This window comes from Channa argus, chromosome 14 (genome assembly GCF_033026475.1).
Source record: "Channa argus isolate prfri chromosome 14, Channa argus male v1.0, whole genome shotgun sequence".
NCBI lineage: Eukaryota > Metazoa > Chordata > Actinopteri > Anabantiformes > Channidae > Channa > Channa argus.
In genome coordinates, this window is record NC_090210.1 from 7,465,835 (window position 1) to 7,490,677 (window position 24,843).

Genomic DNA, 24,843 nt, shown 5'->3' on the forward strand with positions numbered 1-24,843 from the left:
GGACTGTCTGCCAAATGCAGCCTACATGACACACACAGTGCAGCTATCATGAGTCCTAGGAGTATCCCAGTCTAAACAAAGCATATATCCTTTCCCTCTAATTTGTATTAAAAAAAAAAAAAAAAAAAAAAAAAAAAAAAAAAAAAAATCACAATAATACTGACTTTTTTTTTTTCTTAAATACATAAGTATTTTTACAAGGTACCAAAACTATTTAATGAAATATTGTTCATTGATTTTTAAGTGAGTGATTTCACAGTTTAGAAATAAGTTGTCAGTGCTCTCTGGTGGACAAACTATGCAATTTTAACACTAGTCACAAACACATGCTGGGCACTATTGTTACTTAGAGTACGAACTGACCTACACAATACTGATTTACTGTATCTGTGAAAGAGATACTAGTTACATATATAAGTAAGGTTTTAATTAAGTCAGAAGGAAGGCCATAGAAAATGTACTGGTGTTTGCATGGAGGCACTGACACAGATTTGTTAGAGTCTATTTTAAGATTAATGTAAACTGTAAAAAAAAGAAAAAAAAACAGACACACACACACACACACACTGGTCATACAATTTATTGTTTTATCTACCCGTATATCTGACTGACACCCCTCTTCTCCATGCCTCACTCAATTTCTTGTAACCTCTACCTCTCTAAATTTACTTTGCCCACCCTGACATCACTTCCTCATTTTCCATCTCCTATTCAATTCACTTTCCCTCCCTCCCCTTTCTTTCTTGGTTAGCCTCATTCAGAAGAAGGCTTTTTTGATTGGCCACTATTTATATCATCTAGGTCCCAGTGCCACCTGGGACAATGGTCTCCAGTCAGATCCAGGTCACAGCAAGCAGAACCAGTCGTTGGCTCTGAATGGATCACTCCATTCCATCTGCCACACAAGCCAGCTTTAGAGACAGACATAGGTACTGCACCAACTCACCCACAGGTAGGAAGAGGCACTCTCATACACTAGCAGGTGCTGCATCATTGCTCGTTTTTCTCTCACACACACACACACACACACACACACACACACACGTAGACAGTGGGGGACCTGGCTGCCTGCTTTAACCTGCATCGTGCCCACAGGTGAACGTTCACACAAAGCTTACCTCTGAGCACAGGAAAGCCTCTGTCACAGTGCCGGTTTCCACAGCAGACAGCAATGCTGGCAGTGATGCTGAAAGACAGGTACAGTAAAGGTAAGTGGATGCAGCAATACCTGCATGTTTGGTTGTACTGTGAGAAACAGATAGAGGTGTGCAGTTTATGATAACTAAATGCAAGTTATTGGTAATTATGTAGACACAATAGAAGAATTGTTGTTATGATGGATGACGTCACGGCTACGGTAGTAGCCTTCATGTTTACTATAAATGGTCATTAAACACAGTGGCAATACCAAAATAGCTAAATTGGGCAAATAAATTACAGGGCCCACATGTCACAATTAGCCCTCTAAATGTAGGCTAACTTGCCCCAGTGCTGGTACCCACTCACCGTCCGTGGTTCAGTTACTGGAGTAGTTTACACAGGATTACCGGGGGGATAATCCATTCAAAGTACTTAGAAACATGAGTCGCCATCTGTCTGTATTTATCACAGCGAGGGAGCCGACAGAACCGCCTGCGTGCAACCAAACTAAAATTTCTACGGTAAGACTGAGCAGTCAGGACTATTTTAAGAAATACTATCACAAAATGCGGGTTAACTCTTCCGTTTAGTTGGGCACTGATTGAACACGGTGCGTTTGTCGCGACCTTTAAACTGCGCGCGCACAGCAGCCAGGCTGGTGAGCTTTGTTGCCTTCATGGACTGTTGTAAACTCTAACTCTAACCCTGACAATGTTGTGTCATCTGACTGTATTTCAGGAAGCTACAATGGTAATTTCGCAAACATCGTAGTTTAAAAATTAAAGGAGCACAAACGTGTGGTGTGCTGTACTGAAGTATTTTAGAATAATGTTGAATTTAAAAATACAGTAATTGTGTTTGTAAGTCAATGAATAAAAAGCGACTGTTCCAAATACCGTCATTGTTTTACATTTTATATTGGCGCAACTGTAATAACAAAATAAGTAAAAATCACTACCACACTGCTATGATTTAATGAACTTAAGATACTATTCTTCAATTTTCCGACCGCAACTAAAAGCAGCGGTAGTCCAGAGGACATCGAGCAAGTTAATTATAAATACCTGTGTCGGGAAGCTGCGATTACAAAAAGCCTGCTGTAATGTTTTGTGCTTTTGGTGGAGTTGATCTTCCAAATGCTCAGTGAGTGTGAGTACTCAATCTGCAAATTACTCATTTCAATCACTTCCTTTAATGCTTTCTGCTGTCTGGTAATATGTTGTCTCCGCTGTGTTTGTTTAAACACCTGCTGGGTGGTGTCCTTTCACCCAAGTAAAATAATGTAATTTTGAAAACTGTTCTTTCTCAAACTGCATTCCAGGAGACTTTTTGCTGTGGACATTGTGAATAATTATCTGAGGACTACCTAAAGACCATGACGTTTACAGACCATCAGCCTGATTTTGCCCCCTGCTGTCATCCAACAATGCAGTAATTTCTTGAAACACCAGCTCTGTTATCCAGCACATTTCTTGCCTTATTGCTACCATTCAACTGTACCAGCAAACCTTTAAACATTACTTGACAAGGTGCTTTTTTTATTAGCTGTGAAAAGATCCTTCTCTCACTTTAGAGAGCCTCCATTTCCAGATGATGCGGACAGACAGCAAAGGCCGAAGTGCCTCCCCTCACCGGATAACCTACAAGTCTGACTTCCATGCCATTAAGTGCTCATTTGACACTGGGGCCAGTTTACAACCAGGGACCAAAGCTTCTACCCATCTCTCACCTCTGCACATTCTCCCCTCCAGCATGTCAGATCACATTATGTCACACACCAGCACAAGTAGCAGCAACAGCGTCGGCAGCAGGGGGAGGGTTTCCAGCACCAGGGGAACCAAGATCAGAGACAACATCTTTCTCCAAATGGACAGCCAGCAATTGAGACAAGATGGTAGTTCAAGCCTGAATTCTGGTTCCACACCCCTACTCTCTCCACAGACTTGTAGCCTGCAGCACCAGGCCTCAAATTTCTCTGGATCAAGGCGTTCAGTTTTAAGTTCCTCATCTGTTTTGGGCACTGCAGCCAGCATTTCTACTCCAGACTCCTCTCTGCAAGATAAACCTTCCAGATCAGAGGAGATAAGGGATATTGATAGAGCTGCTCTGGCTCAGAAGTTCTCTGTAACTCGGAGGTTGTTTGAAACCAAGATGATGGAGGTTGGAGGTGCAGGAGGTCAGGTGATAAAACCAATGACTGGCAAAGGAAGCAAAGGAATGGAAGATGGGAAAGTAGGAGAGAATGGGATAGGTGGAGACAACAAGGTGGAAAAAAACAGAGAGGTCAGTGTCAAAAAGGATGCAGAAATTGGTGGTTTTGATAAAGACAAATGCATAAACCTGCCTGTCATAAATATTTCCTTGCTGAAACCTTCCACCCAAGCCTCACTGACACAGCACCCTAAATCTCATGCATCAGGTGACCTAGGTGAAGTATTAAAACATGGTCATACCACAGGGACACAGGCAGAGAAAGCACGAACAGAAAGTGCTAATATTGACTCCTGCTTAACCCCTGAGGAGCCAGTGAGAGCAGAACTTGTTAATGTAAAGAACGAGTCCTCAGAAAGTAGTGAGAATGAAGAGGAAAAGGATCAAAACTGCCTCAAGGACCAGGTGAGAAAGAAAATGAAAAGTGTAGAGGCTCTTGTGGATGATGTTTTTGATGAACTAAGTGTGGAAATGGCACCCAGACCTTACACACTAGGAAACCAATTGGAAGCAAGAGCAGGAGAAATTGGGCCTGTCACATCCTCAATAGAACACCAGAAGGCGTTATCTACCAGCATGTCATGTAAAAATGAGACTAAAGAAGATGGGGAAAATGGAAGAGAAAAGTATCAGCAGGTGATCAAACAATGGGAGGGTAAAAGCAAGGAGCATATTGGCCAGTTTGTTGCATGTGCTGAGAAAAAGTCAACACAAGTGTGGGACAACAGGGAGAAAAATACAAATGCAGGACAGGAGGAAAGAGATGGCAGAAAAGAAAGAGGCATAATGCAGCAAGCGGATGTTGAAGGAAAGAGAAAAGATAACGGTCAAGTACAAGAATGTAGACAAAGCCAAGAGATGGAAAAAACTGAACAAGTAGACCATAGAGGGAAAGAAGAAGGTACATTGTTTAATCTTGTCAGAGAGGAGGGAAAACATGCGTTGTGTAGAGGAGGCAGTGATGGAGCTGGAGGTAAAGAGGACCCGACTGGAACTGCATCAGTCTGTGGGATTGAGAATAAGGCATTTGTGTATGATCAGGAATCCCAGGCTTCAGAGCATTCAGCAGGACATGAAAACTCTCTCCATACGGGAAATCGGGTATTACTGGAATATGAGGAAATTCCAGGTGTTCCTGATCAGGACGATAAGGATTCAGAAGTGGCAAAGAGAAAGGTCAGATTCTCTTCAGCACCAATCAGGGTAAGGAACCCTTATTCACTTCCCTGAATTGTTACCTGTCACGCATATATTTGACTGTTCGTTCCAGCTGCTGTTCAAATCCAATCAGACGGCCTCCATCAGAACCATGTTTTTGATCTATTACAAGGGGGAGAAAGGGCAACATGCTATATTCTGCCACTCAGTTCAGAGCTGCCTTCATAGAAAACACAGAAAACATTCCTGTGGGTGTTTGTGACCTCAGTCTGGCTCAGTTCATAACAAACATTTGTTATAGCGGCCAATGTAATATCAGTAATTAACAAATGGAAGTTGTGTGCATTGAGATTTTTTTTTAACACAGTATTGTCCACACACACACACACACACACACACACACACACACACACACACACACACACACACACACACACACACACACACATGCTCACTCTCTCCCTCTCCCTCACTAACAGATTTGCCGCCATAAACAGTGTCTTGTTTTGTCAACAGCTGCAGATGGTTCTATTTACACTCTAATCTATGGTGAACACATATACACTACTCAATGCATAAAAGAAGGCTGGATTAGGCATCAGTGCTGATGTAAGCTGAAACAGTGATTTTGAAATGAATCTTGACTGCTGTCTTTCAGGTTTACAGCACCTATTCTAACGCAGAGTACGACAGACACAATGAGGATATTGACCCTGTGTCTGCCTCAGCTGAGTACGAGCTGGAAAAGCGAGTGGACAGGATGGACGTCTTTCCAGTGGAGATACAAAAGGGTTTTGCTTCTTTCTGTTTTGCCACTCTGTCTCTCTGCTACTTAGGACTCTTTTGTCTATTTATAGTACATTTCAGCTTCTAAAGTCAAGAAAAGAAAACATTTTCCAGGTCGTATCTATTGGCATACATTTAAAGGTTTTTTGCGCATAGAAAATCCCTGGGGTTTGTTGTCATTGCAGCCTTTTGCCTCTTATTTGAAGACAGAGCCTTAAAACTCAAACAATCCGTTGGGGCTGTATGAAACCTTGCATTAATACAATGATCCTCTTCTGAGAGCTTTCTCCCCTATATGGGGTTTAAAGATTTATTGGTTGAACATAATGTGTCTCCCTTCTAGGAGAAGATGGATTGGGCATCAGTATTATAGGAATGGGTGTCGGAGCTGATCAGGGCCTGGAAAAACTGGGAATCTTTGTCAAGACAATAACTGAAGGAGGTGCAACACAGAAGGATGGAAGGTACATCTCAACATCAGTCTCATGTCTCTCTTTGGAAATTGAGTTTGGCTCTAAACACAATAATCTTTTATGTTGATGTGTGTTAGGATTCAGGTCAATGACCAGATAGTGGAGGTGGATGGGGTGAGTTTGGTTGGAGTCTCCCAGCTATTTGCGGCCACAGTCCTCAAGAATACATCAGGCCTCGTTAAGTAAGTTACAGTGATGCAGTGCAATGTTCAGGTGCATAGTTTTCTTTGTTGCTGTTCGTCACGTGACCCAAGGTGTGCTATATCTTAATACATGGAACAGTGTTTCTATAAATTTTCTATTTAGAAGAAAGGCTAATGTAATATTCCTCATCTCTAATTGGATGCTACAGTAGGTGATGTAACCCATTGTTGGCCCGGTATTTCCCTTTGGGTGTAAAAAATACTGACAAGCTCATCGGTGACGGAGCCAGACTTCTCTGTTTGTTTCAGAATTTAGGTTGGATTATTAAATTATTTAAACAAAAGGGTTTTCAGTTATTCTTTAAATAGGTTTTCCAACTATAAACCTTTAAATGTGAAACTTTTTAACAACACTCTCAGAATATTGGTTGTCTGTGTAATAATTTAAACAAATAATAGCTGAGCTCTCTGCATCTGCTACATTTTTAGGGTCCGTGTTATTTATTGTGCCTGTCTGCTTGGAAATTGACCTGTTCCAAACACAATGGACTTGTGATGTGGTGATTGTTCACAGCTTTGGCTGATATTCTCTGATCTGCTGCAGGTTTCTGATTGGCCGAGAGAAGGAGGGGGTGGAGAGTGAGGTGGCGCGACTGATCAACGAAAGCCTGGAAATGGATAAAACACCCAGAAAGGTGTGTTGGCTTGAAGAAGTGTGGAGTTTCTTGTAACACGACCACGTAGTTTGCGTGTACAGTTTTGTGTATATGTTGATATGTATTATAAGAAGGGAGGAGCTGGTAGAGATGAAGATGTTGAAGGTAATATGTTTTGGAAGGGCTCAGTGATCATGGAGGATGAGGAAAATGATTTAGAGGAAGAGGAGGATGTATCTGTTCTTTCCAGTTTGGACAACTACCAGCTCTGCCTCAAATATCAGCAGGTACTTCACATATTATTAATTATTAAAAAATGTAGTAAATGCTGATATTAAAGGCAAAATATTAAAAAGACTTTATCATGGTCAAGGTCTAATTTATTTTCCTTTTTTTTTTTTTTTTTTTTTTTTTTAAAGCTCCAGTCAAAATTACGAAGCAGAACAGTCCACCTTCATCACGCTGCAGAAAAGGTAGGTCACTCAGCTGAGGTTTGAATTGCCCCCTCTAACACACAAGCCAATAACCGTACCGCCTTTAATACACTACCTTTGCTTCCATTTTTGGAACAGTCTGACCCACTTAACAGTGTATGTGTGGCTCAACGTGGAGTTATTAGGACAGGCGGTGTTCCAACAATTTCCCTATAAGCCCCCTTTTTCTGCTTTTGCCTTGAAGTAATAGACTGCTGTGATTTAACTGGGTTAGCAAAAGCCTTATAGTCAAATCTTGAGAATGAAGACTTGTGTTTGTTTAGTCTGAAGTCTTGAAAAAGGGACTGAAGAAGCATACATTTTCCAAGTGTCTAAGAATAGTTTTTGATGAGCATAATATAACATAGGAGGCTTTTTATTTTTTAGAGGCCCTTTCTTGCACTGTAACATCTGAGAGTTTATTGTGGGCTTGCCTACATAAAGACTTGCATAAATGTGGTGTGTGTTCCAGTTAAAGGCAATGGAGGAGCAGAAGGCATCTTGGGAGAACCAGAAGGCTGAGCTGGAGCAGAGGGCAGAGGATGCAGAGCAGAAAGTTGACAAACTAGAGAAGTACAATACTATAGCCTCTGTCTCTTATGTGACCATTATACTGTAACATCTATCATAGTGTGTTTGCCATAGGTGGACACAATAGCTGTCAAATATGTATGTTTTTAAGCAAGTAGCCTAAAGCCAGGGTGAGAATGTAAAGCCTGCTAAAGGATAACCCTGTTGGGGAAACATTATTATGAAGATTATTAAGAATGTGTTAATGACCCTCACTCTATTTATAAGATATTGGCAGGAGGCCCAGACACTGTGCAGGGTTGTGAGCCAGAGACTAGCAGATGCCCAGAGCCAATCAGAAATTCTGGAGATCAAATACAGCAAGGCAAAAAGACTGGTTAGAGACTACCAGAGCAGGTAACAATGAATCCATCCAATCCAGTTATTTCTATTAAACCATGAAATATTACTTCAAAAAACTTTATTTGGAATATTTAAAATTGTATTTTTATCCCAGGGAGGAGGAGAGAGAGAAGAGAGAAGCAGATCTAATGACAGAAATGGAGGAAAAAGATAAGCAGCACAGAGAAACTATTGAAAGGCTCCAAATGCAGGTGAGGGGAGACCTCAAACCAACATGGATGTGCTTTATTGAGCTGCCATTTCTCTGCAGTCATTGTTGAACACGTTTCACCACAGATCCCACAGCTAGAGCGAAAAGAGCCTGTAGCTGAAAGAACCAACCACTCTGTAGATGCTTCAGTCACAGGTATGCAGCTGTGAGACTAAATGTACAGTTCAAACCTCTAGAGGATTTTGTATTTGTATTTTTTTGACTGAGTGAAAAGAAATGTTTGTCTCTTGTCCAGACTGGTATATTCCAGTCCCTGATACCGGACGTCTAGACTCCAGTGCTCACATAGCCCGAGCTCAGCTGGCTCAGAAATCCAAACGGCACCCTCCATCACGAGATAAACTCAGAGAGAGCTCTAGAAAGCCAGTAAGAGGCAAAGGAAAACTAAATTAGCAGTTCCCAAACATTAAACTTGCACTTAACCACGTGTTGTGGTTTTTTTTTTTCCTTTTTTTTTTTCAGGAAGATGAAGTCCAAAAGCCACAGGAGAACACGTCGCTGTCTGTTCCTACAATGCTACAAAGAAGCAGTAGAAGTGATATGTCCAGTACATCGTCTTTTTCAGCTGTCAGTCCTCAGCCACCCAACAGCTCTGTCTTTAGCCCTCCCATCTACATTAATGACACAATCACTCCCTCCCCATGTAAATCTTCTGCTTCCAGAAAATCTAGAAGGAAATTTCCTGACTTTAGGTGCGTGGTCTTGGCCTCTTCATAATCCCACTTCTATGAGCTAATGTCATAACATTTCTATGACTTCTTAGTTTTAAAATCCCAATAGTTGAAACTAGTTTAAAGTGTTATGTCTATTAGCCGATTTCCCCCTGGTATTTTTATTGACTGTAGTCTGTTTAATTTTCAGTGGTCTCCGCAAGTCTCTCAGCAAAAGGAGAAGTGAGAAACAGAGTAGAAGATCAATGAACAACAGGTGTGATAATGTCACACATGCCTTAGTAAATTTAATGTGAATAGTATTTTTATCTGACATCACATTTTGGTTCTAAATAAAAACAGAATGACCCAAACTGCTGTATTTGCAACTGGAAACTTCTGGCCCTGCACCTTGATTATGGGAAAGAAAAATTGTACCACATCTTAATGGTAGTTAAAAACTGAATCAGCCTAAAATAGTTTATGTAACTTTTGTTAAATTTTTTTTCTAGTAGGGGGTCATGTGGAGACTTGGTGGATGAGCCCACTGGAATTTCTCCAACTGGTTCAGTTACCTCCATGCCATCTTGCTTGCCCTTTCCTTGGTTTGGGGAGCGAGGGAGGGAGAAGGAAGAGGGGCAGAGAGGCAGGGAGAGGCTTCGGTCTGTGTCCAGCAGCAGTTTGCCGTACCTGACCACCACTGGCAGAAGACATCAGGTAGGTTGGATTGGATTTGGATGTATATGTGCAACCCCCCCCTCGCCAACCTTCTTGCTTTCTGGCCTTGGTTCTTCTGTACCTCCCACTAACCTCTTTAAATCAACACATGCATGGGTAAGGATGGAACTAATGTGACGTAAATAGAAAGCGTAGGTTTGTTTGTTGATTCCAGAGTATTGGCTCTCCAGTGGACAGTTCCAGCATGGTGGGTCATGTCTCTGATCATTCCCTTTCTGGACACTCTTACACTTTGACCTTTTCTTCCACTGAGGTGAGCCTGTCTTTTTCCACTTGTGCTTTTTCCTTACTAACCTTCCCACTGAGTCATCTTTGTCCTGCAATTTTCTTCCTAAGCCTACTCCTTTTATTCTTAGCTTTCTTTAACTTCTTTCTTTCTCCTGGTATTGTCTCTGGTGTCCTGGCAGACACTGGATGATGAGCCACTTCCCACCAATAACAACAATCAATGGCAAAGTCACCCTGTCTTGGAGTGGAACAACCAGCAGGTGTGTCTGTGGTTAGTTACCATGAACATGGATCAGTACACATCTGAATTTGCTGCTAGAGGAGTGGATGGGACAGAGCTGCTCAACATGGACAATGAGAAACTTAAAGTAAGTGGTTTTGAAGATATTGAGTAGTTTTGTTATGTCATATCATTTTTATCCCATTGAAAGTAGTATTTACAAGTTCGCTAATATTTATAAATAACTTACCCTGCGTGTTCTATATATGCTGATAAAGAATGTTGGCCATCCAACTTTTTGTCAACCTATTTAAATTATTTTGACCCTGTCATCTGAAAGCATGCTTCAATAAACAGAATAAAACACAGATCAGAGTTAACATTGTCTATGCCATGAATTTGTGACTTAAATATGATGCAGATTCTTAAATGGCGCTTCATTAAATCTCAAATTTTCAATCCAAATCAAGTTCGTGCAAGGGACATCAGATTTTTGGGACCCCGCTGTTTATGATATAAACAAATGGACCCCCAAATAACAAAATTGTTAAGCTATGCATAGTTGAAAAATTGACTCATCTGTGCTCTTTGGACAAACTGACATACACTGCCTCTAAATTACCTCAAAACTACATACATCTGCAATTTATCAGTTCATGCATTATTTTATGATTAAGGCCCTGCTGATACATTTTAAGAAGGGGGGTCTTGGAAACAACCTTCATGGAACTGCCTCTGTCTTTTGGTCACTGAGCAGAGACAATCTTTGTTTGCAAATGTGTCGGCTTAATCAATTGCAAAGGAAATTAGAATGTAGTCTTATGAGTTCATTACCAACATGCATCTTCTCTCTATTGCCAGGCTCTGGGCGTGTGCAGTCAAAGTGATCGGTCGGCTCTCAAGAAAAGGCTAAAGGAGATGAGGAAAAAGGAAGATAAAGAACTGAGGAAAGAAAAGCGGCTAAAAGAGGAGAAGGAGAGGGAGAAGAATGCAGTTTTGGACAAAGACGGTGAAGGAAAAGAGAAACTGAGGATGGACGAAAAGTCTGTAAAAGACTCTAGACGCAGTGGCAAAATGATGAGAACAGAATCACTCCTGTGACTCAGCTCTCGTTCCTTTCTAGATACTATCATTTAGGCTACAGAACAATGGTTTTAATGAATAAATCTTCAGAGGAGAGTTTGACTCCAGCACCAAAGTTTGAACTCAGAGCAACTATGTAACTGTAAATGTACTGTATGTCACATGTTAAGTGTAAGAATGTATGTTTTTATCATGACCCTTAAATTATGCTTAGAATTATTTTATTCTGATTTAAGCACTTAGGTATTTGCTGTAAATGTGTTTTATTTATATTTTTTTTATGCATAAATAAATACTTTAACCTTCTGGTTGGCTTATGCTCATTAGATATGGCCTTAAAATCCCACACAGAACAAATGTGTTTAATTTTATTCAAGAAATTTTGTGTCACATAAAAACCAGTGAATTCTGCAGAAGCTGGGTAGTATATTTACAAATCATACTTCCTTTTAATGTACAACCTGAAGCACCTCTTGTGCAAACTGATTTAATACAGTTAAGCCAGATGCGTAGTAGACATAAGAATATACAGCACTTTAAAATTCAAAAAAAGTAACTTTAAAAAAAAAAAAAAGTTGGCTGTGGAAGCGCTCCATGTAGAGCACGTAACAAAGTACTCCTCACAAACAATAAATACACATTGCAAAAAATTTAAAAAATGTACAAAAACAATCTAGAAACACTCCCCTACTGCCCTCTTCCTCCCACCCCCCCGTCAACACTGAATGTAGTAAATGTACAAAACAAGCTCTAAAATTCAGACGTACAGACAGTAGTTGTGCAGGACTATCTCCCACATTGTAATTCACCCTCCAGTGCTTCATACAGACTTTACCTAAGATCAAATAATCCACAAAAGCAGAAGGTTTGATCAAGCATTTAGTCTTAAGTTCTTTCTTTTAAACAAATAATTTTTCTTTGTATTTACAATCTCAACTGTGCAAAGACGGGGCAGGAAAAATCTGTGATATGTGGGAGTTCACAAAGACAGGAATGTTTATGGAGTTAATCTCATTGGCTGTTAATAATGTTCATCATCATGCCAGGTTGTCATCCAGGGCTTCTTTTCCAGGTTTTCCCAGTTACCACTCCGAGGATTTATCGCTCTCTCCTCCCGTTTAATGCGAACTGCACTGTAACTGGGAACCTTGTATTCATGTTTGGCACGCTTAAAAAAGCCACACTGCATAGAAGAAAGGGAGAACAAAATATTGTTTGAGAATAGGCTATTTAAAGGCTCTGAAAGAAAACACAGGAAGTTGATGAGACATTGGTCATCAGTGTGTTTCACAGCCAAGAGATAAGATGCAGCGAAACCAATAATAGGTGAAAAAAAGCCATTAGCACACCTCTTAAAGAAAGGAAACATGTTCTAATGCCCCAGTTTTTAAATGGTGAGAGCAGAAAAAAAACTACTTATAAATAAGAAGAGAACATTTAAGAGATGGAGCACAGCCCCTCATGATGTAGCTCCTGAGAGCATGAAGTAACAGTCATTGCCTATCAGCCGTCACCTCCCCTGACCATGGAGGCAAACTGTAATCATCCACACATAATCATGTGTAAAACTCTTTCAGGTGAAAATTCTGTGCAGAAATAATCAGTTAGCTTTAATAAGAGCATTCCTGTCACAGTATGAGAAATGCCCACTGCCTGACTAATGCCAGAAAGCAGCCCTTTTGTAGCAAGAAATAGGAGAAAGAGAAATTTTACACATTCGTGGGAAGCCTGGTAAATTACCCTCTCTCTCTTTTTTTATGCATTTGATGTCAGTGTCTCTTTTTCTGATGGATCCGCCTTATTCTTTTTCCCAAAGACTCCACACTGAGGAGAGGCAAATGGTTAGAGAATGTGTGTATACGTTTTTATTAGCTTGACCAAGATGTGTCCAGCTCTTGTGTCCTACCTTCCAAAGAAGGAAAGCCAGCAGACCCAACAATAGCAGCCCAAACAGGATGGACAGCACAATGATCCACCATGGCACTCCCCCATACTGAGCTGCACGCCTCTCTGGGAACACTGTCAGTCTCACCTGGGGCACACAATACAGAAGCAGAATTAAGATCTCTGGGATCTGAGTCTCACCTTGAGTAAAATGTCTTTATCTTTTTGTTTATATCGTACATATCATGACACATTACATAAAACTGCACATCATGCATTTAATAATCATGTTCTTGGTCCAAGTCTGTCAAATGTGGTGCAATCTCTTTTTCCTATCATGTTTAGTTACCTGTGTCTCGGCATTTTCCAGCACTATGTTTCTTGAGCCATCCAAGTGCAGAGAGGCAGTCGCTATCACCTCCACATGATGCAGATTAGAATAATCCTATTTAAAGAAGATTAGCGATTAAGTTTATATAGTTATAAAAGATAATGCTAATATTAATTTGGTACAATAAGCCATTGAAAGATGTTTTTCCTCACAAACCCCTACACAGAAATTCGTCTAATGTAAAATGCTTTTAGTCAAATAACCTGCAATATATGATTTAAACATATGCGTTAATTTGTTGTGTGTTAAGCTATAGACTGTGTCTATGATAGCTTTTTGATAAGAATGAGTGATGCAAACTTAATACTGCTTTATTATGATCCGTTAATTGTGTAAGTTTAGGTGGTATGTCATTCAACATGAAACACATATTAGTAAATTCCTTATGTTTAGGTAAAAAGAATGAGTTTCTTTTACTTTTTTCACAGGACTGTGAGGTTGTTACCGAACTAAAATCATGACATAAAAACTGAGACGCATTTTTACCTCTATGAAGGTGCTGTTCCAGAGGCGTGAGTGGATTGTGATGACAGCATTACTTTCCAGGCCCCTCAGAGGACACGTTATGGTCACACATTGTGCCCCCTTGTCACAGGACTGTCAACGAAAGTAACAGAAAATTAATACTTTTCCAAAAGCTGGTTGTAAATGCACATAAAAGATACTAACATTACAAAATGGAGTAGGTTGTGTGTAGTTACCAGAGTTTTTGATTTCTTGGTATCAATTAAACGTGAAATAGTGCCCTCATCACTCTTCTGGGCATGTTTTGCTGCTCTTCTTGTTCTGATGTTAGTTGGGTTCTTAAAGAAGAGAAGAAAACATCCAAATATTCAATTTACTTATCATCTTTTTTGTCTATAAATGTAAAAGTGTCTGCTTCTTCCAATACATTTCTACATGTGAAATATATACATGTGAAAAAGTGAACACATGGACAAGCACACATTAAAGAGATATTTTACTGACCACACCAAGACTGTTGATCTCCTTTTTAGGAGAGCACTCTATCCGCTCCACTCCAGTGGAGCTGATCTGCATCAGATAGAGCAGCCACTTCCCGTGCTCTGTCAGTTTTGGCCAGCTGATCTTCAGGAAGGCGTTGCCAAAGTCTGTCAAGCGATTTCGTAGGTTGATTATCTGCAAGACAAGAGCAAAGCAGCATTGTACTTTACCTGATAACATATTAATTATCCAACTAAAGCCCATGTGCCTATACATTTAAATACTGCTATGGTGGCTTGTGACAGAATAGGGTTCCTGTACTCACTCTGAACTGGTGTTTGATGGCACTGCCTATTTCAGTTTCAGACTTAATTGCTGTCTCCCCCTTTACCTCTCCTGAAAAGTAGACCTGAGAGGGCTGCACTTGACTGCAAAGATTGAAATGCATAGTTAGTAGCATAATTCTGTGTACATGTGTAAGTTTATATAGTATATGTGTGTTTCTTACCCTGATACAGACAGCTGCAACAGGATGGCTACCTTTGCCTTTGCTTTAACTGCAGGTATATTCGGCTGGTCGCTTGTTCTATGGGATCAGAGATTACACACAGGTCAACTCAGATCCTGTTAAGGGACTGAAAAGCTTTGTTTTTTAAAGGTAAAGATAGTTAAACACAAACAAACTAAAAACAAAAACCAAGCTCAAAAAAACAGAACAATCAAGCTAAAAACAAAAACCAAGCCCAAAAAAACAGAACAATCAAGCTAAAAACAAAAACCAAGCCCAAAAAAACAGAACAATCAAGACACTGTAACTATTCCTACCCAATCCCAGACCATTAAAAACAGTGAGTTCATGTGATGTTCTTCTGAAAGGAAATAACTATTTTGACATTATTAATAACATGAATGCATGTAAAGCATCTATCATTATACATTAGAGTATCTGGTTTAATGTATTGGTTTGCATCACTGGAAAATCTCTTGACCTTTTTGTTGCTCCTCCTTACTACATTATTTCAAATGTTTTACCAAAATCCCATTTAAAAAAAAAACTTAGCCTTCAGGACAGGGGAACCTAATTCCAAAACTGATAAGTGATTTCCAGGTTTTAGGACTCATTCCTACAGCACTTGATTTTGACTTGAGCAGGAAGCACAGTCCCCAACCTTGCCTCAAATTTTCAGCATCATCACCAGCATTAAACCATCAATTATGTACAATGTAAGTGTAATCATTGTACAATATATTAGCAATTTTTGCTGCAGAATAACAAGTTTTGTACACTTACGTTTCTAGCTGAAGATCAGTTTCCAGCTCAGTGGTGTCGAGAGAGATGCCTGATGTGCCCAAAATAATATAGAAGGTTGTCTACATGTACACAGAGATAGACATATTGTAATTATTAACAATGACACCTGTGGTCAAGAGAAGATAAACTGTGTCAAAAGGTGATTTCCTCTTACCTCTGAGTCATGTTTGAAGGGGTTTCCAAGCTCACACTTGGCCATAGAGCCATTTATATTAGGTTGGCAATTGACCGGCCGCTCCTGAGAATAACAAGTCCCAGTCAGAAACACCAAGTCTTATGTGTGTGTGTTTGTGTGTTTGTGTCAGGGTCATTCATTAGGAGACTCACAGTTGGTGAAATCCAGAAAGTAGAGTAGGTAAGGGAGGGTGGGAAGGAGGCAGTCACATATGCTTCGTATGCATCATCTCCTTCGAAATTGGTCACTTTAATCTCTAAAGCGATGTCCTTTTGTTCGCTGACTGAGATAACTGGCACACCGTCCTCCCTTTAAACAGACAGAAATCATGAGGCTGTATGGTGACCAGTATTGTGTAGCTCAGTGTGCAAGTAATCATGAGTGTGTGTGTGTGTGTGTGTGTGTGTATGTGAGTTTGGGTGTATTATCCATTTACAGATCTAACGGAGTGAATGTGTCTTCTTCAGTCATCTTTTGGCCATAGCGATATTTCACCTGTAGCTTGCTTTGACAAACATTGTCACTGCCACAGCCCACCTTCAAGAAATTCACCTACAAACACATTTAGCCACGAAAGATTACATAAAGACAGTGGCAACACCTAGTGCAAGTCTAGGCTAGTTGTAATCTAGGCTTCAGTAACAAGTATCATGTGTACAAACCGATGATCGAGTTTTCATTGGCTCCTTGGCGTCAAGGACGGGTGGCAGTTGAGCAGCTGAGCTCTGCCTGCGTTTACGATTGGAATTCTGGATTTCCACAGACACATCGATGGGGATCCCATGCAGTTTGTCTCGAATATTTTCCTTTACCAATAACACATACAGTATTACAGACTGTACTCCCACAATGTACTTTGATCACTGAAGAAGGAGGAAATTTAGGATAAGAGTGACTACCTGTATGGTAAGTTTACGTGTAAGACACGTTTTGGTTCCTTTGCTCTTAATGTTAAGGACCCCTTTGGATTCATAGGTGTTTTCAGAAGAGGAGATTTCTGTGAATATCGCCCTGGGAATGTGACCATTCTTTCTGTGGTCAGCATCTGCCTCAAGAGAGTATGCCACCACTAAATGGAAAGAAGGGAGGAATAGGAGAGCAGCAAAAATTATGACAGATTAGAAAAGAAAATACAAGTTCTGTTACTGTGCATTATTATAGGTGTTGTTTATTGCTGCTGAGTCTCTGTATCTTTTGTAATGAAGAGAAACATGATGAAAATAAAACTTTGCTTAAATAAAGAAAATGTAGGCTCATCATACTCAGTGGGGGAGAGTAGCTCTGGGGGTTGGCAGTGTAGGTGAAGCATGCCTCAACTTCCAGGCTGGGGAAACAGTGAAGTTTTACACAATCAGACACACTACTGAATTGATAAATGCAGAGTAGTAAAAGAACAGTCTACTGATTAGAGCAACTCACCAGAAGCTGTTGCCACAGTTCTTCTTGCTGAAGTCGATGTCTTTCGGTGAGAATTTTATTTCCTTCTGGATGTTAATAACTGGTCGTGCTCTGTGTGGAAAGAAATCAGTGAGCATGGCGGTAATCCTGATGAGAGACACATGATCAAAATAATGTACCAGCTCACTTACCTGTAGATAAAGACAGAATCTGAGAGGGAACCCACAGCTAGGTCGGGGTAGGAGTTCTTATCCAGGTCCATGTTGCCTGCCAAGGAGTAGCCAAACAGCCTCACTCCTAAAGGCTCGCCAGACAGAACCTAAACCAACGCAAATGCAAAGTTTTATAAACTTTATCCAAATTTTCAAATCTGGTATGACCCAACACATAGAAAACCTAAAGTGAAAATGTAAGCTAACAAAATTACAAATATACTGCATATTACGGAAATTATCCCATGATTTACTAAAACAACTGTTATTACAACAGTTTTTTCTGTACCTGTGCAGCTTTTTTAGAGCTAAGTCCTGTCGCTGATCCATGGTAGATGTAAACACTTCCTGCACCGTCATTCGCATAGGGAGATCCCACTGCAAAATCTGACGGAAAACAACACTGACTTACTGTGGTAGTTCAGTCATGGAGGGGTGTCAAGAAAAACCAGCGTACAGTAGTACACATATGCACATACGCAAACACTGCAGTCTCACCATTATAACCGTCCAAGTTGATGTCTCCCATGTTTTCAACAGCCAAGCCAAACATGGAGTCCTTGGTTCCATCTATTCTGGTAGGTGTAACCTGGTTCCACTTTCCAGCTTTGTTTATGTAGACATAGACCGCTCCTCCAATTGTTCCTTCCTTTTCAAAGTACTGGGGGGCTCCCACCACTATGTCCTGCCAACTAAAAAACAACTGCATGTTTGTGCTCATACTTTAATGACAACAAAAGTGACAGCATTCTCAAAGCAGAAGCTAAACGTTGTGTGTATCACCCTGCATCACTCACCCGTCCGCATTGAGATCTATAACAGCCAGATCATACCCAAAAGAAGAGGCCAGACCCTCTCCTTCCAGAATGTACTCGGCAATTAAAATGTTGCTGGGCTTTGGCCCTTTCTTCAATAAAACAACCGCGCCACTGTGGTTCGCTCTGGGAGCTCCTGCCACCACAATCAGCTCGCTTTGGTTAATCAAATGCATCCCAGAGTCCAGAGAGAAGCCTGAGAGACAGACACAATGGAGGAATGTCGTACACTCCTAGTGTAAATGATATGATCACATTCAGGGTGAAGAAATAGTGCCTTACCCAGGTAGCTGCTGGATGGGGTGGGGACTAAGTTGGGTTTCATTTCTCTTTCATCTCCCGTCTCATAAGGACCATCATCATAGATGTCCATATTAAAGATAGTCATGTTCTTTTGTTCCATGCGTACCAGGCCTAAAAGATTGCCGGAGAGACCAGATGCGATAAGATGGAATAGATCTTATAACACAATTATCTTAACTGTCAAAGTAATGGTAAACACATGACTGAAAAATAATCATAAGAAGAATTCCTCTAGAATAAACAACAGTTAAACTGTTGTATGAGTATGTTTACTGTCACACACATATATATACCTTTCCAGTTATATGCTCCAGGAGCCGCAAAGATGAGGTAATGATATTCCTTGTCAAATGTTGCAGAGAGACCTTGTTGGCAGGAACCGAACAGCTCGTGGCCTCGGGGCCGATTGTCACAAAAGTGCCAGTTACCTCCTTCTTCTTCGGTACCGGTCTTTATTTTCAAGTTCTGACCCAGTACGTAGCAGCGTCCAATAATATCACGAGATTCCAAGGGTTTGTTTACATTGTCACGGCGCTGGTAGCGATGGGCACAGGTCTATTGGAGAAACGATCACACATTGGAGTTCACGTGATGACAGTGAGGAGCGACATGATTTAAAAAAAAACAGTTACACATTGAGGTGCCTTAACAATCACTTATAAGTTATAATAATATAATATTTATATCTTTTTATTTATTGTCTGCAATTCATCCGAACTGTGAAGATTTGGCGCTTTTCATTTTTTATACCATAGGATGAACATCTTTTGGATTTTGGACTGTTTTTGGTCAAAACAGGAACATTCTTACAAAGCTGACAGAACAGGTCAATCAACAGAAATGTCAATGTCAAAAAGGTTTCCTCTGGCTATGGAATATTATAACTTGTAAGGGAAAACGGTACTGATTAATCAAAAATAACAATTTGATAAACAATAGAAACTAATACTTACAATAACAGACTTTTAATGTCTGCACAACATTAATATTAACACTTTATTATACAGTTCTTTTCTGATCACTAGGATTACTGGGGGAACATGTTTCTGTTGCTTTAACAGTAATTGTTATATGAGTGAGCTTCTTCATGTTCATTGCCAGTAATTAAGACAGTCTTACCAGAACATTCCCCCCTGGCCCTTGACTTTGGACTGTCACTCCCATCCATTGGTTCTCTTTGCTTTCTTTACCTAAATTCTCTACATAGAGTAAGAAGGCAGAGACAGAAATTAACACTGTGGATTAAATCATGGAGAAATTATTTTAAGTTTAAAAGTTTATAGATATTGTATCTTACCATCATCATCAAAGATAACTCTGGTGCAACTAGTTGAGGTGGAGCTCATGTCACAGCTGTAGAGTCCTCCTGTAACTTTAGATTTTTGGCCTCCTAAAGCTTTCGCTCTTGGGGCACCAACCAGCAGCCTGTAATAGGTCAACAAATGAATCCATTAAGCCACGAGCAGCTCGACCAAATGCACATGGTGAAAACACTCAAGCAGTGATACTTCTGCCATCTAAAGAGTCACAATGAGAAGTGCTCGGACATTACACATGCATATTTTCTTACTACATATTCCAGTCTAGTGTGTCACCTAGCAGCCATATTCACATACAAACACATATGACCGCCACCGAAGGGATTTTCCACATCTTCACAGTTCAACTGAGTCAAAGACCCCTTTCAAATGCCTCCTTTAAATGACTGAACCAGGCTTTCTATCACTCCTACAAAACTGAACACACACACACATACAGAAGCTGCCATTGTGGACAAAGGGCAAATGCCACGCCCAAGTCTTGATGATGGGCATCCAGTTTCCAGGGTTTCCTACAGACTAAATTCAAAACAAGTCAAAGATGTAATCCGTAAACGGACGCATCATGGTGGTTTACAGCAGAGAATGTAACACATACACAATATGCTGATCTCTGAACGTTCCTTTAGCTCGATCTGTGTGCTTTGTTTGTCCGATGACATTCAGAGTAAACGTTGTACAGCACATTGCCTTGACCAAATGAGATTAGCCAAAGCCATTTTTAGCTGGAAGACAAAGCTTTCACAGATGCACACACCATCTGGGATGAAATTTACAGAGAAATACAGAAAGAGTGAAGAGCCAAGGCCTAATCTGATCAGCATGGTTTTCAGTGTTTCCTCCATCATCACTGGAAACACTCCACATCCCGGACAACAATAAAGCCAACTTTTTCGAGTCAGCATTAGTCATTGTGAATATTAATTTCAGTAGGTGTGATGGGGATTTTAGCAAAGACAATAAATCTATTTACATAGAAAAATATGGCTTATTGTATCTGTAATATAATACAGTTACCCACAGTATCTTAACGCTGCTTAAATGTGTTCTGCAGAAAAACCCAGGGAAGTATACACTGCCTTTACCATTTTAGCCAGTGCATTGGTTTGGCCTTGTTTCAAAAACCAGAGTACTATAATTTGTACTGTTATTCCACCCCTTAAATCCTGTTTTTAACTACTAGGGGAGACTACCACACAGTCTGAAGTCTCAGTAAACTTGCCACCTCTACTTGCACTACCACACTGAAAAGAAAACATTTTTACACTAGGAAAAAATTGCCAGAGGATATCATTGTCTATTAAAAATAATTCTGATTCAAATGAGTCCTCATTTAGCCGAGATGATTAGTGACTAACATCTCCACTCCCACTAACCTCAGAGACACAGGAAGTCAGGAGAAAGTGCAAAAAGGGAACTGCCAACACAAATAAACCCTATTAAAAAGGGTCACTGGGTCTGATGTCTCCCCTGGATCAAAAGAGATTGGATACTGTCATGCTTCCTACTAATTAATCACATTGTGAAGTGGCCTCAGTGTCTTATGTATGTGTGACAAATGCAACAAACAGCAACAGAACAGCATTTGACAATAGAATAGGACATTTTGCAGGGACCTTTAGAAAGACATATACCATTGATAGAGGTGTGTGTGTTTTTTTTAGCAGAAATTGAACTACTAGCACCTTTGTTAGAAACAGCCAGTTCCACCTTATCAATTTGATGTCTTGACCTCAAAATAAGCCACAGATCCAGAGGTTTGTATCAAGTCTTACCCAACAATTCTTTCCATCTGTCTGCCTGGCTTGAGCCTGTCGGTTGAGTAACAGCTGATATTTGGTGCCCAGATGTAAAAGTGATTTATAATCCTCTCAGCATTCCTGCAGCCATCACCTATTTATTTTCTTCAGTTTCTTTCTCTCAATCTCTTTGATGTTGCACAACATTGGGTAACCTACAACTAAACTGGCCCTATGCTTGTTCTTTATCAAATACACAGGCCACATACAATCAACCACAAAGCTTATTTCAACTGTACAGTCCTATCTCCTCTCTCATTTCTGGAACGTAGACACAGAATGACATTAACATTAGTATTTAACATGCCACCACAGCTTACTTTCCTTTTTCTCACAGCATGTCTATGTATGTTCTTGCTACATTTCTCTAGAGCCAGTTTATTTCCCAATAACACACATACATATGCATTAACTTTCTCACACATTTCTCACACTCAATCCAAGCTCCTAAACTTCCCTAGACTAACACTCCCTCCTCCCCCCACTCATGCATTTTGCACGTTCTATCTTGATTTTATTATACACACAGCTCCACCTTGCAATTACAAGCCACCGTGGAATACTTTTTCTTACTCACACACACACACACACACCTACATGCATATACACGATCCCGTCAGCTCCTGCCCTCTCCTGCAGGTACAAGAAACACTTTGCCCTGTACGGCATGAAAGACAGAGAAAGATATCAGTCTGAGTAAATGTTGGCGTGCAATGATGGAAAAGAACTGTGACTCACAGTGCACACCCAGCAGTGAGGATATACACATGAGGGACACAAGTACACACATGTTAACAATTATTTCAGCACACACATTGTTTTAACGGAATTTGTGAACTCTCAAATCTAAGTCTCTTTTCCTTCGTGCGTCAGGGTTAGCAATGTATCAAGCAGCACACTGAGCTCTCTGACACTCTTCCAGATGACTGACAACAAGGCAACGCCTCAGTGCTCCACAGCATCCATAAGCACCACACACACAGAAGGACACTTCATCTACATGAATGTATGTGTTCACACACAAATGCGACAACACCATTACTTGTTAACAAGCATTTGAACCTGTACCACAATACAACAGGGGTCGCTGTAGCTCAGTTGTTAAGGCCTTTTTCCATGGACCACAGGGTCAGTGGGTTGATTCCCAGTCCCTCCTGGCTATGTGTTGCAATGTATTAGATAAAAGCACTATATAAGCAGCCATTTACCAAAACATGTGCATGCTCTTGATAGTTCAAGACAGACTCATTAAGGACAAAACTAGATTTACATTATACCTGAAAAAAATCGCTGCAACAAATAACGTATTTTTCATTACTGATTAATCTGATCTAATCATAACTGCTTATTAATGTTTTAAAAAGTACTACAGTTAAAGTATTAAAATCACTTGTTTTGTTTGATAACATTACAAAACTCATAGGTAACAATTTTAACATTTTAAGATATGGAAAACCTGTCCTCTCATTTTAAAGGCAAATTACCTAAACAATTAGTCATTTAGGTGCTCTTCTTCTTCTCAGTTATTCAGCTAACAACTCAGTCTACATTATCTAGGTCAGAATACTGTAAATACTGTACCTAGTATGTACTGTGTCTGGTTATTCGAATTTATGCTATTTATACTCCCCAACATTTATTTACATATTACTTAATAAAGACTTAAATAAATTATTATTTTAGATTTAAGATGCTTCCTACTCAACACATCAGTAATAATTCACTAGTAAAACATCACAGACTCACATTTATGCTCCATTTGAACACATTGGCTCTTTACATTCATTTTGATCATGCTAGTTACTTTAACCTAAGGCTCTGAATACTTTCTTCACCACTGATGGACTTACAATACAAAAAAATATATATTTCTGTCTGGACCATCATATACAAGCTTCCTATAACCTGAGGTCACTTTAAATTCAAACCATTCAAAGCAGCCACCACTTGATGGCACTGAGCTTTAAGAAAAAAGGACAAATCCTTTTGAAACAATGCCCACAAAGATGGTAAAAATGATTGAAGGACGTGTTTTAGGCCTACATACCACGCTCTTACTTTGAAATACGAGAAAAGACGTGCGCGCACATGTGCCTGCGTCCCTAAAAGTTTTGCTGGAAGTCCAAGGATCGCTTATAAATAAGTAACCTGGAGGGAAAGGCGTAAAGATTAACAAAGAGTAGGCCTGCGGATAAACTGTGAACAGGTTAAAAAGTACAGTACAAGAAAGGCTGTGAATCTTACTGCGACACACCTGAGGTCGGCTTAAGCACATTTTCATTTTTTTTTTATTTGAGATTATTTCTCAGGTAGCAGCTCTGACAATACAAAACCAGTTTACAGTTGTCTACACTGTTCTGGGATTTCATTTCGTCTCCCTGGATGCTTAAAAAGTTGGGTTTTTTTACATAAGTGTGACACCAATGTAGGGTCGACACAACAGTTAATACGTGGCTTCCAGACTTGTACCGCTTTAAATGAGCCGCTCTTACATTCTCTTTTCCGACGGGATGAGCTGCCGGTGCATGGCAAGGGAGAAGCCGAAAAGGCTGCCTGGATCCCCGTTCTTCCGCTGGACATTGTCGGTGTCCAGGTTGAAAGCCGACAGTCGTCCACATCCCGCGAGAAAGACGAGTAGCCACAGTCCACAGGTGATCCGGTCCTCCATGAGACACAGCCAAATGCTAAACTCCTTTACACGGATTAAAGGTGAGACCTTGTCGAAGTTGTTGCAGAGTGCGACTCACTGACTGCTGCACGGTTGAAAGTTATCCCCTTTACTTGCAGCTGCCCCTCCCTCTGCTTTCTCCTGGAACACACACACACACACACACACACACACACCATTCCACCACACCTTGTAGTTACTGCTCGTTTTTTGTCAAGAATATTCTCGTTGCAAAACGTTATTACCTCTGTTGTTAGTTTGGAGCGGATCGATGCTGTGATTTAACGGGTTAATGATGCCTGAGGCAGCAACAAACACAGCTGCTGAGGCTACACTGGAAGCTCCTGACAGTACACCTCTAAGTATAACACTGTAATAAAACGCTGCAATTAAACTCCCTTGGAAACAAGAGTAAACACATAGTCTATGTTCCACAAGAGGCAAATTTACTATCACGCTAAAGTGTGTTTATTGAGCAAAGCCATAGTTTGGGAGAGACATGATGGTGCTAAGTTCAGT

The 24,843-nt window shown here is 40.3% G+C and overlaps 2 protein-coding genes across 10 annotated transcripts; one reads left to right on the forward strand and one right to left on the reverse strand.

The window, feature by feature from the left end:
- Positions 1-184: 184 nt before the first annotated feature.
- On the forward strand, positions 185-11,409 carry LOC137098217 (neurabin-1-like). Of its 8 annotated transcripts, XM_067474219.1 has the most exons (20): positions 1,239-2,289; positions 2,462-2,571; positions 2,714-4,554; positions 5,168-5,300; positions 5,639-5,759; positions 5,846-5,950; positions 6,516-6,606; positions 6,750-6,854; positions 6,987-7,040; positions 7,513-7,613; positions 7,839-7,967; positions 8,068-8,164; positions 8,250-8,319; positions 8,420-8,550; positions 8,647-8,876; positions 9,046-9,111; positions 9,347-9,551; positions 9,727-9,825; positions 9,980-10,168; positions 10,882-11,409. In XM_067474219.1, the coding sequence occupies exons 3-20, from the start codon at positions 2,731-2,733 to the stop codon at positions 11,119-11,121; spliced, it is 3,990 nt and encodes a 1,329-aa protein (XP_067330320.1). In that variant the 5' UTR covers positions 1,239-2,289; positions 2,462-2,571; positions 2,714-2,730; the 3' UTR covers positions 11,122-11,409. The 8 variants fall into 8 exon arrangements, with proteins under 8 accessions (XP_067330318.1, XP_067330325.1, XP_067330320.1 ...); XM_067474217.1 differs by lacking the exon at positions 1,239-2,289 and adding an exon at positions 185-1,208 and having other exon boundaries at positions 2,462-4,554; XM_067474220.1 differs by having other exon boundaries at positions 2,462-4,554; positions 9,350-9,551.
- Positions 11,410-11,528: 119 nt separating this feature from the next.
- LOC137098219 (integrin alpha-6-like) lies at positions 11,529-24,420 on the reverse strand. 2 transcript variants are annotated; one of them, XM_067474226.1, is made up of 26 exons: positions 24,149-24,420; positions 19,836-19,963; positions 19,658-19,737; positions 18,832-19,093; positions 18,518-18,649; positions 18,218-18,431; positions 17,919-18,112; positions 17,710-17,807; positions 17,400-17,527; positions 17,230-17,319; positions 17,073-17,134; positions 16,710-16,879; positions 16,473-16,616; positions 16,247-16,362; positions 15,963-16,119; positions 15,790-15,873; positions 15,615-15,694; positions 14,832-14,909; positions 14,649-14,751; positions 14,348-14,518; positions 14,080-14,181; positions 13,865-13,975; positions 13,337-13,432; positions 13,010-13,135; positions 12,844-12,927; positions 12,148-12,286 (listed from the first exon to the last, which is right to left on the reverse strand). In XM_067474226.1, exons 1-25 carry the CDS (start codon positions 24,322-24,324, stop codon positions 12,859-12,861), a joined length of 3,171 nt encoding a protein of 1,056 aa, XP_067330327.1. In that variant the 5' UTR covers positions 24,325-24,420; the 3' UTR covers positions 12,148-12,286; positions 12,844-12,858. The 2 variants fall into 2 exon arrangements, with proteins under 2 accessions (XP_067330326.1, XP_067330327.1); XM_067474225.1 differs by lacking the exon at positions 12,844-12,927 and having other exon boundaries at positions 11,529-12,286.
- Positions 24,421-24,843: the final 423 nt, after the last annotated feature.

Bases quoted from the DNA above. Each gene is read 5' to 3' on its own strand.
- LOC137098217 (XM_067474217.1), top strand. From the start codon at position 2,731: ATGATGCGGACAGACAGCAAAGGCCGAAGTGCCTCCCCTCACCGGATA. The intron at 5,301-5,638 runs GTTTTGCTTCTT...TCTCCCTTCTAG, and splicing joins TCCAGTGGAGATACAAAAGG to GAGAAGATGGATTGGGCATC. The intron at 5,760-5,845 runs GTACATCTCAAC...GATGTGTGTTAG, and splicing joins GCAACACAGAAGGATGGAAG to GATTCAGGTCAATGACCAGA.
- LOC137098219 (XM_067474225.1), bottom strand. From the start codon at position 24,324: ATGGAGGACCGGATCACCTGTGGACTGTGGCTACTCGTCTTTCTCGCG. The intron at 17,528-17,709 runs GTACAGAAAAAA...GCGTTGGTTTAG, and splicing joins GCTCTAAAAAAGCTGCACAG to GTTCTGTCTGGCGAGCCTTT. The intron at 16,363-16,472 runs GTTTGTACACAT...ATGTGTTTGTAG, and splicing joins CAATGAAAACTCGATCATCG to GTGAATTTCTTGAAGGTGGG.